Source organism: Sorex araneus, chromosome 1 (genome assembly GCF_027595985.1).
Source record: "Sorex araneus isolate mSorAra2 chromosome 1, mSorAra2.pri, whole genome shotgun sequence".
NCBI lineage: Eukaryota > Metazoa > Chordata > Mammalia > Eulipotyphla > Soricidae > Sorex > Sorex araneus.
The window spans coordinates 415,458,314-415,474,042 of record NC_073302.1 but is presented as its reverse complement, the minus strand read 5'-3'; the positions used below and the strand labels follow the sequence as shown (position 1 = coordinate 415,474,042).

The window sequence follows — 15,729 nt, the reverse complement described above, 5'->3', positions numbered from 1 at the left end:
CTCTTCGGGCTGGTTTCAATTTGAACAGGATCTCTCTCAGGAGGTGCTGTTTGATCTGACCTGGAGGATATAAACCACAAGGCCCGGGAAAGGTGAGGCAGGGGCAGATGGTGAAGGGGGGAGGGGGGTGAAGGGGGAGAGAACTGGGGAGCAGCATGTATGACGGTGCAGAGGTGGAGAGCACTTAACTCATCCTCAGAAACAGAAAGAGTGGAAGGGTGGGAGGCGCAGGAGGCAGAGGGAGGCCTGGAAAGAGGGGACGAAGGCTTTCAAGCAGGAAGGAGACATGACAAGATTTGCACGATAAAAATATTCCTCTGTCGTGGCTCCTCGGGAAGTGGATTAGAGAGAAATAAGATGAGAAGCCGAAAATGAGGTTATTTCTATAGGTTATTTGTATAAAGGTGAAGACACTCAAATATGCTTTGTGAGCAAAAAGATACTTTGTGAGCTCACTCAAACATATTTTGTGAGCAAATGAACAGGATACTCTGTCAAGTGGATGTGGGATGAGGAAAAGGGAGAGACTGAGGGAAAGGTCTGTGACCTACCCGCCCAGTTCAGCCTCGCCGGAGCTGCTGCCTGGTTAGATAGTCTCTTTCCTCGGTGCTTTTACTCCTCTCCACTTATCTTGCTGTGCACCCTGTCTCTTCAGAGGGGCCTCTCCGCTGGATTATTTCCTTTTTATACTTTTCACCACCCAATGCAAGAACCTTCCATGCCTGTATTTCTAAGTGCCGACAGTCTGGTACTAGAAGACATTGAAGAAAAGTTTTTCAGGTAAAGGAATTATGATTTAGACATAATTACACACCATAAATGCATGCCTTTTTTTTTTTCTGTAAAATGTCTGAGCAGTTCCCCCATCAGGAGACAGTAGATCAGGGAGGCCGTGACCTTCCTTAAATTCTATGTGAGAGTGAGAGGCAGAAGGAGAGCAGTGTGGAGAGACACATGCATTTCCTGAGCGGGTTTTTTCCCTCCATATATGCAAAAGAGTCTTTAATTTAAAACAAAAACAAACAAAACCCCTTTGACTTAAATGCACACTAAAATCTCCACAAATGTTAGTGGGCAACGCCCGAATTTCTTGCTGAATATTTGCAGATCTTAAGGCTATTTCCTCAGACGCTGTAAAAAGTTTCTCTCCCACAGCTGACCGCTCCTACTGAACCACAGTTGTCAGGACAAGCCCAGGTGCCCCATGCAGCCTGTCCCAGCATGTGGTGGCCTCATTTCTACCTTTCCATTGCAGGAGCTGCCATTTAGCCTGAAATGAGAATAGTGACATCTGCTGGTAGCTCTCCCAAACTGCCACCCTAACGTCCCGTGAAAGTTACAGAAAATTACACGCATGTCGTCAAACACTAGCTCAGAAACAAACTATTTTCCCTCTCAAGAAGAAGGTTGAAATACTCATGTCACAGTCACTGTCACTGTCATCCCTTTGCTCACCGATTTGTTCAAGCGGGCACCAGTAACGTCTCCATTGTGAGACTTGTTACTGTTTTTGGCATATTGAATACTCCACGGGTAGCTTGCCAGGCTGCCATGCGGGCGAGATACTCTCAGTAGCTTGCCGGGCTCTCCGAGAGGGGTGGAGGACTCAAACCTGGGTCGGCTGCGTGCAAGGCAAGCGCCCTACCTGCTATGCTATCGCATAAAATAATTTTTAGTCACCATAGATTTCTCTGTGACTGAAAAAAGTTAAATTTTTGAAAAAAATCTAACCATCTTTTAATTTATGGTTTCTGAGTTTTATATTTTTTAGGAGCATTTCTCCAAGTCAAGACTATTAGTTTCAGGAAAAACAAATTTTTTTTTTTCCCCACTGTTTGATTCTATCTGCAGCCTAACTGAAACGATTATCTTCAACATCACATAGGTTGCAGAGGAGGGCTCCATCTTTTAGGATTAGGTTAACTGTGGACAACACGTAACAAAGTAGTATGGTTTAAACAAGATTGTGGAGAGCTAGTACAGAATGTAAGGCCTTGCATGGGGCTGTAGCTGGCCCAACACTGGGATCACATACAGTCTTCTGGGCACAGCCAGGGGTCACTTCTGAGCACACAGTCCAAAATAGGCCCTGAGCACCTCTGGGTGTGACCCCAAAGCCCAGTCCTTCCCTCATGAAGGCCACGGAGGATGATTCCAGCCGGCACTCTGCTCCGGAGTCTGAAAGAGCAATGTTCACAGACCACGCGTGTCTACATCCGTGGCCCTCAGAGGCTGGTGCCCAGGGTTCAGGCAACAGGACAGGGGGGCAGACAACAAATAGTATGCACTCCTAGGAACTTCTCAGAAGTCACTGGAAAATGTGTTTGCATATCCACTTAGCCAGAATCTCTGAGAGAAGTTGGAAAATTTGGGGTTTATTCTATCAGATGGGCTAGAGCGATAGCACAGCAGGTAGGGCGTTTGCCTTGCACGCAGCCGACCCGGGTTCAATTCCTCCGCCCCTCTCGGAGAGCCCAGCAAGCTACCAAGAGTATCTCCCCCCCAAGGGCAGAGCCTGGCAAGCTACCCGTGGAGTATTCGATATGCCAGAAACAGTAACAAGTCTCACAATGGAGAAGTTACTGGTGCCTGCTTGAGCGAATCGATGAGCAATGGTATGACAGTGACAGTGATTCTATCAGAGCTGATGAGCGGCTAAACCTGGAGGTAAGGGGCGACTAGTGTGTCAGAGAGATGGTAAGCAGGTAGGCACTTGCCCTGTATGGGGCTGATTCTGGTTCCGTCCCTGACACCACATAGGGCTCCCCAAATTCCACGAGGAGTGATCCCTGAGCACAGAGCTAAAGGAAGAAGCTGTAAGCGCTGCCAGGTATGGTCCCCAAGCGAAACAAAAAAGGAGAAAAAAGTTCGAAGAGGCCATCTAACAATTTTTGTGTCCAACAGGCTGGAGCAATAGCACAGTGGATAGGGCGTTTGCCTTGCACTCGGCTGAGCCGGGTTTGATTCCTCTGCCCGTCTTGGAGAGCCTGACAAGCTACCGAGACTATGTCACAGGCACGGCAGAGCCTGGCAAGCTACTTGTGGCATATTGGATATGCCAAAAACAGTAACAACAAGTCTCACAATGGAGACATTACTGGTGCCCACTTGAGCAAATCGATGTGCAATGGGATGACAGTGACAGTGACAGTGATTCCTGGCACCTATGTGAATAAATACTCTAGAACGCACACAGTACAGGGTGATTCACCCTCCCGAGGGAGGCTCCACAATCCTCCTCTATCAGCTTGGAAGTGGGCATAGAAATATTATCAGGAAAAAATGTTTCTCCTCATTGCCTAGCAAGCCATAAACTAGAAGATATTCTGTGCCCCTACACCCATTATGAACAAACGTGCAGGAGAAGAATAAGGACAACCCCCCACTTGGCTCCTTTTGGGGGGTGTCCTTATTTTTTTCCCGAACCTTTGTTAGGCTTATCAAAACCCAATCTGAGGGTAAACTCAGGCCTCCTTGCTCTGAGGCAGAGGCATACCCTGTTCGGCTCTCTGGGAAGGACTTGTTCTCCATTACTCTTCCCAACTGCAGCGCTGGAATTTCTCTTCAGTATTTCTCTGGAAAAATAAGAGAAAAAAAAGAAAAACCTCCTCACTTTCTGGTAGGTATCTGGAAAAGGGATGCGTTAAGTGATCGAACTATAAGATAAGCAAGTTAACTGCAAAAACCCAAGCCCAAAGGGGCAGAGATTTTTGCTCCTTAGTCAACAACTTTTAGGGGTATATACTCAGTAAGAGAATTCCTTTGATATCTGTCTTGTTTCAAATTTTACAAATTTCCTTAAAACATGACCTTCAGATATACCAACTTTGTTTCTTCATTCTTTTTTGGGTAACATTGGTTTGTCCTTTCTCCCTGGTTGCAGGGAGATTAGGCTTATTGGATTACACCCATCACAATGCTCCCGAGAGACACTCCCATTTCTCTGTTCATTGGAATAGAGCCCTAAACATTTTAGGTTTAACATTGGTATGTCCTTTCTCCCTTGCCATAAGGATTTATTGGGTTACACCCATCACAGGGCTCCTGAGGCACTCCCATTCCTCTGTGTTTATCTGTAACCTCTTCCCTGTGCTTTTGCTTGCCCCACCTGTCAATCAGTTCATCTGCTAATCAGACTCTGTTAACTTGTAAGGTCAGATCCTTTGGAGGACTCTGGGTTTGTATTTGTAAGTTAAATATTGCTTTTCTCTTCTCCTTATGTCCTTTGCATAGTTACTTTAGAGCAATGTCCTTTTTTGTATAGATACAAGAAGACAGTTAATGCCATGCTTCTGTAACTTTGGAGTTAATTGATTCCGAATAATATTCACTCTTGGGCATCTGTTTTCTCGACTTAAGCCTTAGTTGTCCTTAGTTCCTAGCGCCACAAAAGCAGGGTCCCGATGAGGGACTGGATGGACTCAGGGCAAGCTGTGAGCTACCCTGGCATTGAAACAGGCCAGGCGAAGAGACATAATACTTAACTGTTAGTTAAGAGCACAGTCATGGACAAATTCTGTCATGATCCAGAGTGACAACAAGATTAAGACCCTGCTAAAATTAGGAAAGACTAATTTGGCCTGAGCACTGTAGTCTGAGATCTATAGTGAGACGTCCCCAGGAGAGCCACCATGTAAGCTTAATGTATCTTACTGTATCTATACAAAATGACTAATATTATCAAGAAGTAGAATTAAGATGAATGTTTAGGGGCTGGAGCGATAGCACAGCGGGTAGGTCGTTTACCTTGCACGTGGCCAACCTGGGTTTGATTCCCAGTATCCCATGTTTCCCTGAGCATTGCCAGGATTGATTCTTGAGTGCAGAGCCAGGAGTAACCCCTGTGTGTCGCTGGGTGTGACTCAAAAAGAAAAAAAAAAGATGAATGTTTAAATGGTTGTTGGACTAAGGAAAGAAGAAAAAACAACGCACCCCTAGATGGTATTTCGCCCTTAGGCGGGCCATCTTGATGAATAAGAATTTGTCCCAGAAACGGCTTCCCCTGAGAGGACTTTACCTGTGTTGATTGTATGACTACAGCTATGTGTAATTGCTACTCCATCCCCCTCATGATTTGGTGATAAAACTAAGGCTGTAAGAGCGGGCAGGGAGAGGAAGAATCTGGGAGAATCGGGAGGAGAATCAAGGAGAATCAGGAAGAGGAGAATTGAGGATGGAGAGGAATGAAGGAGAATCGGAGAAGGAGAATCAGAAGAGAATGGAGATGAGATTGGAATAAACTGCACCTTATACCAACCAGTCTGCCCATTGCATTCAGCCGAACCGAGGAGCGATGTGAGATCTACCAAAGCACAGGCGGCAATCACCAAAGCGCAGGCTTTGTATTCATTTCTTTGTATACCACCGATACTTAAAACAATTGGTCAATTTATTTCACTAGACATAATTATTACCCCTAGGGCCACCCATGTTTACTGCAAATGGCAGTATTTCATGGTTTTAGGTTTTTTTTTTTTTTGCTTTTTGGTCACTCTTGGCAGTGTTTTTACTCCTGGCTCTGAGCTCAGGGATGGCTCCTGGAAGGGCTTAGTGGTTTAGGGGTGTGCTTGAAATTCAGATTAGCTGTGTGCAAGGTAAGAGTGTTACAGACTATACATTCCCTGGCCCCCAGGATTCCATCTTTAAAAAAGAAAACACTCTATTTTGTTGTGTATATACACACCTTTTTTTTTTTTTTAGTTTTTAAAGGAGGTTTTTATCGGCATCAGTATTAGAAAGGAGAGAGTAAAATCAGTATCCAGAGAGACAAAGTAGGCTTTACACACCTTTTTGAGAAGGGCAGAACTCAAGCAGTGCTCAGGGACCTGATGGTTGGATGTTATGACCAATAAGGCCGTGCCAGAAGCCAACATGGGACAACAGAGTGGTACCCAGGACTTATGAATGCAAAGCATGTGCTCCAGCCTCACACTAGGTCTCAGTCCCACAAAGCACATCATACTTTTTAACTTGATGGGGGTAGGGGGAATGTCATACTTGCAGGTGCTCAGAGCTTAGTCTTGGCTCTGTGCTCAGGGATCACTCCTGGTGGGGGTTGGGGGTCCATTGTGGTGTGCCAGGGTTCAAACCCAGGTCAGCCATGTGCAAGGCAAGCATCTTGCTTTTTGTACTCTTCATCATTATCATCCCGCTGATCGTCGAATTTCTCTAGCGATCTCAGTAACCTCTCCATTCATCCTATCCCTGAGATTTTAGAAGCCTCTCTCTACTCTGCCTTCCCAACGATGCCGCATTGGAGGCTCTTTCAGGGTCAGGGGAATGAGATCCAGCTTGTTACTGGCTTTGGCATATGAATACAACATGGGAAGCTTGCAAGGCTCTCCCATGTGCGCAGGAATCTCTCAGTAGCTTACCAGGTTCTCCCAGAGGGAGTAGGTTATAAGATATAGCGCAGCCACAAAGCGGCCGCGCGCTTTTGGGAGCTTGCTTTTAAGTCTCTGGATGTTGGCCGTTGATGGGATTACACACACCTGGGTTCCTCTGCTGGTACCTTCATGCGTGAGGCTTGTCCGAACGTGTGGAGAGGGGCTTTGAGCATGGCTGTGGCTACATTTCAGAGGTCTTCGGCTGCCCGGAGCTCTGCTCGGGGCAGGGAGGGAAGCTGGAGCCCATCCCCTCCGAGGGGCCCAGGGGAAGACAGCCAGGCGAGTTTTTGCCCTTTTTGTACTATCATGTATTTTTTGTCTCATTTCAAACTTTACAAATTTCCCTGAAATATGACCTTCAGATATACCAACTTCATTTCCTCATTATTGTCTATTGTCTATGTGAACAGGTTTCTAGTATAGCTCCTTCTAGGATGTCATAGGTTAAGTTTTTTAGCTCAAAACCAAAATTGATAAAAAAAAAAATCACAGCATAAAATAGCACCAAAGGGTAAAGATAAAAGTTATCTGTGGCACGGCATGGCTCCTCTAGCTGGACTGGGAAACACTCCCCAGGAAGAGCTGAAATAGCCTCTGAGTATTGCCAGTGTGGCCCAATAACCCTGAACCCCCAAAGAGGTTTCACTGAGATGCAGGGTTTCTGCCTCAAGATGCATCGAAACAAAAAAAAAATTGTGTTTCCAAGTAGTTTAAACATCTTTTCCAGGAGTTTAGTTAGTTAGAACACTAAATATGGACCGAAGTTCATCTTTCAAACTTTAAAGTACTTGATTTGGGGGCCAGAGTAGTACAGTGGGTAAGGTGCTTGCCTGGAGTGGTCCCAGAGAGCAGAGCCAGGAATGAACCTGAGCACTACTGGGTGTATCCTCCCTCAAAACAAAATTACTTGGTATTATCCAAAGCTCACCTCACCTTTCTAGAAAGGACTAAGTTGTGCAAAGGTACTGAGACCTTCAGCTCTTAGAACTGGCCAGCTGCCTCATCCCTGTCCCAAAATGCCTTCCAAATACTACCTCCTATGTGATGATGTGAGAACGGAGAAAATGCACAAGGAATCTTTGCAGATTCCTTTTAAGAAAGTCCTACATTTTCCTTACAGCACAATGCCTACAACAGTCTTCAGAATGGTGTTTAACCTTCAATGACTTGACATCAATTGCTTTTGGTTTCAGGACCACTCCACGGTGCTCAGGGCTTACTCCTGGCTCTGCGTTGAGGTAACCGCATGGGGCGCCAGAGATTGAACCCAGACTTCAAGGCAATGGCCCCTTGACATCAATCTCTAATAATTAGATCTTCAAAGTTTACTGGTGGACACGTATGTCTGTGTTCGAACATGCAGGTGCTGTCCAGCAGTGCTGGGGGCCACCCAGGACTACACTTGGCTGTGCTCAGGCTGTGTGGTGCTGCTAATAGAACCTGGGGCCCTGTGCATGCTAGGCACACACTCTAGTCCTTTGGGCTACCTCCCGGATCACTTCTATATTTTTGGGTGAATACTTTGCATTCTCTCCAATGCTAGTAGCACTGGCCAATTCCATTATGAAGCTTTTGCTAAACCCAGCTAAAGCTTTTGACATAGAACATTAAAAGCAAGTTAAAAAACTTCATTTTTCCTTAACACACACACACACACACACACACACACACACACACACACACACACACACACTTCTTGATTTCAAGGACTCAAATGCTACACTTTGTCAGCTTCACTGTGATTCTGGTCTTTTTGGTCTTTTGGTTTTTCAAGAGGAAGCCACAAGAGGTGTTGTTCAGGGGCCATTTGGCAAGTCTCCAGGGGCTGAACCTGGGGCTTTTGCATGCAGAACATATGCAGTCCAGCCAATAATTAGTTGCAAGATTCTGTGTTGAATTGACCCACGATGGAGACTTAAAGAGAAACACTTTCTTCTTGAGATGTTTCCTAACATGCAAATGTCTTTGTTAACTGCTGACAAAACAAAGCGTTGCAATTTTATGCCTGCTGGTATTGTTAACTGGCAGATTAATAACCAATATGAAAGATCTTTCTTTTTTTGTTTGTTTTTTTGGGTCACACTCGTGATGCACAGACGTTACTCCTGGCTCTGCACTCAGGAAATATGGGATGCTGGGAATCGAACCCAGGTCGGCCGCGTGCAAGGCAAATGCCCTACCTGCTACACTATCACTCCAGCCCAATATGGAAGATCTTTCAAAGGATCTTTCATCATTACAATGTTTCTGGTGTGACTATCAAAAGTAAGGCACAATTTTATCTGGCAGTTAAATGGCAGTGAAGACAATCATACAGAGTATAAAGCTAAACTCTGAAATTCCATATTGTAAACCACATCTATTAAAAAATTTTAACCACAGGAAAGATCACTCAAATGTCACAAAATTATAGAAGGTCCTTCAATAGTTCACTAAGAATTTTACCTTTCAAGAACATTAGCAGTAAGGCATAGCCTCCAGGACAGCATTTCGTTGAAGCACTACTATACGAAATGGGATTTTTCAAAATCCAAAATGAAAAAAGACCCCTGAATGTCTACAACACACATAATTAACAGATTTTTTTCTTTTTGCTTTTTGGGTCACACCTGGCAATGCACAGGGGTTACTCCTGGCTCTGCGCTCAGGAATTACTCCTGGCGGTGCTCAGAGGACCATATGGGATGCTGGGAATCGAACCTGGGTCAGTTGCATGCAAGGCAAATGCCCTACCCACTATGCTATCGCTCCAGCCCCCCGTAATTAACTGATTATTAATGCATTACAAACATAAATTCAAATTGGAAGATCGTGTTCATGTTAGAAGCCTGAAGATTACTACCTCTGGTTTTCTGAATTGAACCCAAGGCCTCATACATGCACAGCAGGCGCCTCCCACTGAGCTCCTTTCGCATAAAGCATTTGCTCCTATTGATTTCAGTATTCACAGAGTTCCAAACTTCCCAGGTGCTCGGACTCCTGACTGTCCTCTCCTATCTCAGTCACACTCCTTGGATCAGATCATATATATATACACATATATATGTATATATATGATTTTTTTTTTCTTTTTGGGTCACAGCCGACGATGCACAGGGGTTACTCCTGGCGGTGCTCAGGGGACCATATGGGATGCTGGGATTCGAACCCAGGTCAGCCATGTGCAAGGCAAACGTCCTACCCGCTGTGCTATAGCTCCAGCCCGACCAGATCTAATATTAATAACTCCCCCAAACCTTAATTTTCAGCACTTCAACATAACCACCATCTCTCTACATTTCAAGGTGATTCCTTTTGGTGCTTCAATTCTGAACATACACCTATAATCAACAATACCAAACTGCTGTGCCATTTTCACTACTTCCCCATTCGCCATTCATGTCCTGAACTTCCTTACCTAGCTTAAAATACTAACATTAGAACCTTCCCCTTCCCCCCACCCTACCTTTTCATCTGGTCAGTTAAAATCAATCTAATTTATTCCATGCCTGCACTCAAGCAGCTCTGCATAGCTAGGGGTGAAAGTGAAACTTGAAATTCATTATCCTTAATCTAAAGTTTTCAAATTTTTCCAGGCTATAAAACTGTTTCCTATTCACTCTTTTAGCCCACGGCACTCCCTTAATGTTTCAGGAGCTGGCACCTCCACCCAAATCTTCCACTCATCTTTTAGTGTAGGTGAGTCAAGTAGGTAGGGAGAATGGAGGTCAGCTCACGTACTCCTGCCTATAGAGCTTTCTCCTCACCCCAGGCCATTTTCTCAATAATTCAAACTCATCTTGATGCCTCTGCTTTCAATGTCTACCAGAACTCTTCAGCCTAACAGTCTACCATTCTCAACAAAGGCGGAGACAGTATTCTCTCAACCAGATTACTCAAGAGTCTACTTATTTTCTCCAGTACTTTGCCCTAGTCCCTACACTTAAGCCTCTTCACAGTAGTGCTTATGACTGTGATTAAAATCACAACTCTGAGCTTTAACAGACTTTGGGTTGCATTCTTCTCCCACTTCCAATAAAATGCTATTCTTTTTTGTTTGGTTTAGGGGGCCACACCTGACAATGCTTCAGGGGTTACTCCTGGCTCTGCACTCAGAAATTACTCATGGTGGTGCTAGGGGGACCATGTGAAATACTGGGGATTGAACCTGGGTTCGATGTAAGGCAACCTCCCTACACACTGTACTATTGCTCTGGTCCAATAAAATGCCTTTCTGACAGTAAGAGAGACCATATTGTATAGCTATAACTTCAAACTGAGTTCAGAGTTCTTTGATAATATAATTTCCTTTCATATGCACACCTTAAAAACAACTGATGTATTTTTCAAAGAATCCTAGGCCATTAAAAAGAGTTGACCTTTTTAAAAAAGTAACTGACCTTCAGGGGACACTAACCCCTGATAACCAACTAGACATAACTAAGCTAACTTAGTTGACAATAATCAGACATTTGAAAATGTCTTTTTAAAGAAGGTAATAGCCAATACTGCCAATTCATTTTCTCCTTCAGGGATTCCCAATACAGTGAAACACATATTTTAAAACTAGTGAAAACAATTTAACCAAATATTTTATGATTTCCTATTATATTCTTCATGTTTTCAAAGCCCAACAATGTTTTTTTAAAAAAGAATAAAACATGCTTTCATTGAAGTTTTTTAAAAATCTATACAATTCAAGCTAATGAAATATTTTTATTATACAGAATAAAAGTGGTGTTAAAAAAAAAAAAAACATTTCCAAGCCCAGACATCTGCAGGAGTATGTGAGGAAAAGATCCCATTAGAGTATAATAAGCAATACTCGATTGAATGAAACCACAAATCCACACCCACCTCCCTATTGTAAATACTAACATTCACCACAGGCTTGAAATTCCTGCAGTATCAGAAAATGTATTTTTGAAAAATATTACAAACATGCTTATAATGCATTGTAAGATGGAAAAATTTTGACTAAAACCGTACACCATATGTACTCCCAGCTTTTTTGATTTACAACCAATTAAGAATCACAATATTCAAAGAAAGTATTTTTAAAATAGTATATGACTCACTTGGTAAGTGATTTTCTATTCAAATAAATAGGAAATTTTTCATTTTAATGTCACATTGAATTTCAGTATTTTCAATCCAAGAAAAAAAAATAAACTGAGACATGGTCATGAGTTCAGGATTATATATATTACAATTTGCCTTGTTATAATACATTTGTGGCTTTATGATAAAAATAACTCAGGGACCTATGGAATTCAAGCTAATTTGCGCAACTGTCACAAGAAAAAAAAGCATTAAATGCATTTCTGAAATAAGTATTTTCATTTAATTTCAGAATCCCAAAATAGCATTAGACCTTGGTCTTGTTTAAAAAAAAGTTTAGTTAAACACTAAGCTAGCTAAATAACCTTCTTGAAAGGTTTAAACACAATTGATATAAAATGCTTTCCCTCTAATCTCAATCCTACATGAATGGAAGAGGTAAGGGGAGAAAGGTAGACAATTTCTTTAGCAGCATATATGGCTAAATCCATCAACCACCTTGAACTACAATGTCCATTATTGACCCCATTAAAAAGAACTAGGCAAGTATCAAAAGTTGCCCACTTCATAAACCAAAAGACAGTGAATTTAGGGTTACAGTAAGTAAATTGTTTTGGAAACACGTCAAAACTTTAAACATTAAACTAGAGAAATCATCTCTTCATTTTAAGAAGGCATAACAGAAAGTAAAAGACATTTAAAGTAAACTGATTTCAATCTTCTGAACAAAAGAAATGAAAATAATGGTTGATTAGCTAAGCTTTGTGCTCTAACCAAACTAATTAATTACAGTGATTTTTTAATGGCAACAGCCCATCTGACTGGGTAGCTTGACAGTTCTGAATACTTCTGCAATGATTTTTTTTAAAAACGCAAAAAACACTAAAATGATCCGGTCATGCAATGTTCCTCTTATGCGTTCTGCATCTCTTTGCCAATCTTGTAGCTAAGAATCTTGTTCCAATCAATCTTAGTGCGTGTTACTGGCAACTGTCGACGTAAGGCTTTGAAAGTAGTGTCCGACATGGTCTGGTAGTTCTCACTGATGGCGGTCTATGAAAAACAGTAGTTAAAAGTTTAAAGCAAATAAAAAGAATTCATAAAATGTACGCATATAAAATATCTTATTTAAGAAACCAATTTTAATGCTTTTAAAAAATCCAATAAAATCCGCAATATATTTAACTAAAGAGGTGAAGGACCTACACAAAGAAAACCACAAAACACTACTTCAAGAATTAAGAGGACATGAGAAACTGGAGACACATACGCTGATCATGAATTGGGAGAATTAACATCAACAAAATGGCAATATTTCCCGAAGCATTAAACAGATTCAGTGCAGTCCCTATATAGACACCCATGACATTTTTCAAAGAAACAGATCAAACACTCTTAATTCATATGGAACAGTAGCACTGTCACCCCGTTATTAATCGTTTTGCTTGAGCGGGCACCAGTAACATTTTGAGACTCGTTGTGGGTTTTTGGCATATTGAATACACCACGGGTAGGTTGCCAGGCTCTGCTGTGCAGGCAGGATACTCTTGGTAGCTTGTTGGGCTCTCCAAAAGGGACCTGCATACTACAAGTGGAACAAAAACCCAAAGTACCAAAAGACTTAAGAACCAGTGCTTTCTGGGGCTGGAGCGATAGCACAGTGGGTAAGGTGTTTGCCTTGCACTCGGCCGACCCGGGTTCGATTCACCCCACATGGTCCCCGGAGCACCGCCAGGAGTAATTCCTGAGTGCACGAGCCAGGAGTAACCCCTGTGCATCGCCGGGTGTGACCCAAAAAGAAAAAAAAAAAAGGAATCAGTGCTTTCTGGGTTATGGAACAGGTTGGCCTAAGACCTCCTAACTGAAGCAGGCCTCCTAACTGAAGCAGGGATATAAAGCTAGAATTCTCTCCATACCCAACACAAACTGAAGTCAAAAAAAAGAGCTGTTGATTACCCAGAAGATCAGCATTAAAGTAAGAGTCAAATTAAAACACCACTTCATGAGGCTGAACAGATAATACAGGGGTTAAAGCACTTGCTTTGCATACAGCTGACGCCAGTTTTATCCCTAACAACACAGATGGACCTCAAAAAACAATAAGTCCCCACAAATAACAAAAGTAATCCTTGGGAAAAAGAAGATGGGAGGCACCACCTTGCCCAACTTCAAACTGTAAGACAAAGCAGTAAAACAGCGCAGTACTGAAATAAAGACAGACCCGCAGATAAATGAAATAGAATTGAATATCCTGACACAGACCCTCATACGTGTGATCATTTAATCTATGGTAAAGGAGCAAGAAATACAAGTGGAGCAAGGAAAGCCTCTTCAACAAGTGGTGCTGGGAAAATCGAGCAGCTGCATGTAAAAATAAATGAACTCAGACCTCTTTCTGTCTTGCACAAAAATCAGATAAAAATGGACTGAAGACCTCCATATCAGACCTGAATCCATAAGGTGCAGAGGAAAATGTGCACAGAACCCTCCATGGCATTGAAGTTAAAGGCATGCTCAAAGATGAAACACCATCAACCAAGTAAGTGGAAGCAAAGGTAAACAAATAGGACTACACTAAACTAAGAAGTTTTTTTTTTGTTTTGTTTTTGAGTCACACCCGGCGATGCACAGGGGTTACTCCTGGCTCTTCATTCAGGAATTACCCCTGGCAGTGCTCAAGGGACCATATGGGATGCTGGGATTAGAACCCGGGTCGGCCGTGTGCAAGGCAAACGCCCTACCCACTGTGCTATCGCTCCAGCCCCTAAACTAAGAAGTTTTTGTACCTCAAAAGGAAACGGTGACCAAGATACAAAGAGAGCCCACGGAATGGAAAAAATTGTTTACCACTGTCCATCAGATAAGGGGTTAATATCCAAGATATCTAAGGCACTGGTAGAACTTTATAAAACAACAATAAAAAACCATCCAACTTCATCAAAAAAATATGGAGAAGAAATGAACAGAAACTTCCTCAAAGAAGAAATTCAAATGGCTAAAAAGCACATGAAAAAATACTCTACGTCATTAGTCATTTGATACGAATCAAAACAACAGCGAGATACCATCTCACTCCACAAAGATTGGCATACATCAAAAAGAACAAAGACAACCAGTGTTGGCATGTATGTGGGGAAAAACGGACTCCCATTCATTGTTGATGGGAATGCCAAGTGGACAGCCATTTTTGAAAACAATATGGACATTCCTCAAAAAAATAAAAACTGAGGTTCCATATCACTTCTGGGAATACACTTTAAATGCCCAAAAACACAACACAGAAAAGCCATCTGCACTTCTATGTTCACTGAGCACTATTCACAACAGCCAGAACTTGGAAACAACCCGAGTGCCTGAGAACCAGTAACTGCATGAAGAAACAATGGTACATCTACAGAATGGAAAACTATACAGCCACCAGGAAAAATGAAGTAATGAAATTTGCTTAAAACAGACATGGAGACTATTATGCTAAGTAAAACAAGTCAGAGGAAGAGGCACAGATACAAAATGACTGCACTCATTTGTGGGATATTAAAAAAAAACACCCAGTATGAAACTAATACCCAAAGACAGTAGAAAACAGGGCTATGAGTGGCCCATGGTTGGAAGTTGGCACAACTTGGGATAGGGGGTTGGGGAGGGAAGAGCAGTTAAAACAGAAATAAGACTGCTATGGTAATATTAGCTGGAAATGATCAGTATGGATAAGAACTATGTGCTGAAAGGAAGGAAAGAGATAGCCTTTCAGACCTGTGCTGCAAATCATAATGCAAAAAGAAAAGAGGGTGAGAGAGAAGAGTGTCTGCTGTAGAGGCAGGCTGGGGTGGGGGGCGGCAGGAGGTGAACTAAGGATACTGGTGATGGGAAATGTACACTGATGAAGGGACGGGTGTTAGAACACTGTATGACTGAAATCTAATCATGAACAGATTTGTATCTGTATTTCACAATGATTCTATAAAAAAAGCCCAATAAACCCACCCAACATGGTATTAAGAGTTTCTAAAAGCAACTAAATAATTTTGGGACTGGAGTGATAGCACAGTGGGTAGGGGATATACCAAAAACAGTAACAAGTCTCACAATGGAGACGTTACTGGTACCCGCTCAAGCCAATCGATGAACGAGGGGATGACAGTGCTACAGTGCTGTAATAATTTTGAGTAGTTAAATGCAATAAAACGGAAGTATTAAATGGATTTACTATCGGTATATCTTTTGTTACACTGAACTATTTAATTCAGAAGAATTTATAAAGTACTATTGTAGGAATTCATAAATGCTTTTAAAAGAGTAGCTT

The 15,729-nt window shown here is 42.4% G+C and overlaps 1 protein-coding gene across 1 annotated transcript in view; it reads right to left on the bottom strand.

Annotated features, from left to right (window-relative positions):
* Window positions 1–11,061: 11,061 nt before the first annotated feature.
* CAPZA2 (capping actin protein of muscle Z-line subunit alpha 2) overlaps window positions 11,062–15,729 on the bottom strand; it is a 49,985-nt gene continuing 45,317 nt past the window's right edge. The window contains exon 10 of the mRNA XM_055141064.1: window positions 11,062–12,479. Within this exon, the coding sequence (XP_054997039.1) occupies window positions 12,339–12,479 (141 nt within the window). The 3' untranslated portion in view covers window positions 11,062–12,338. The remainder of the gene's footprint in view (window positions 12,480–15,729) is intronic.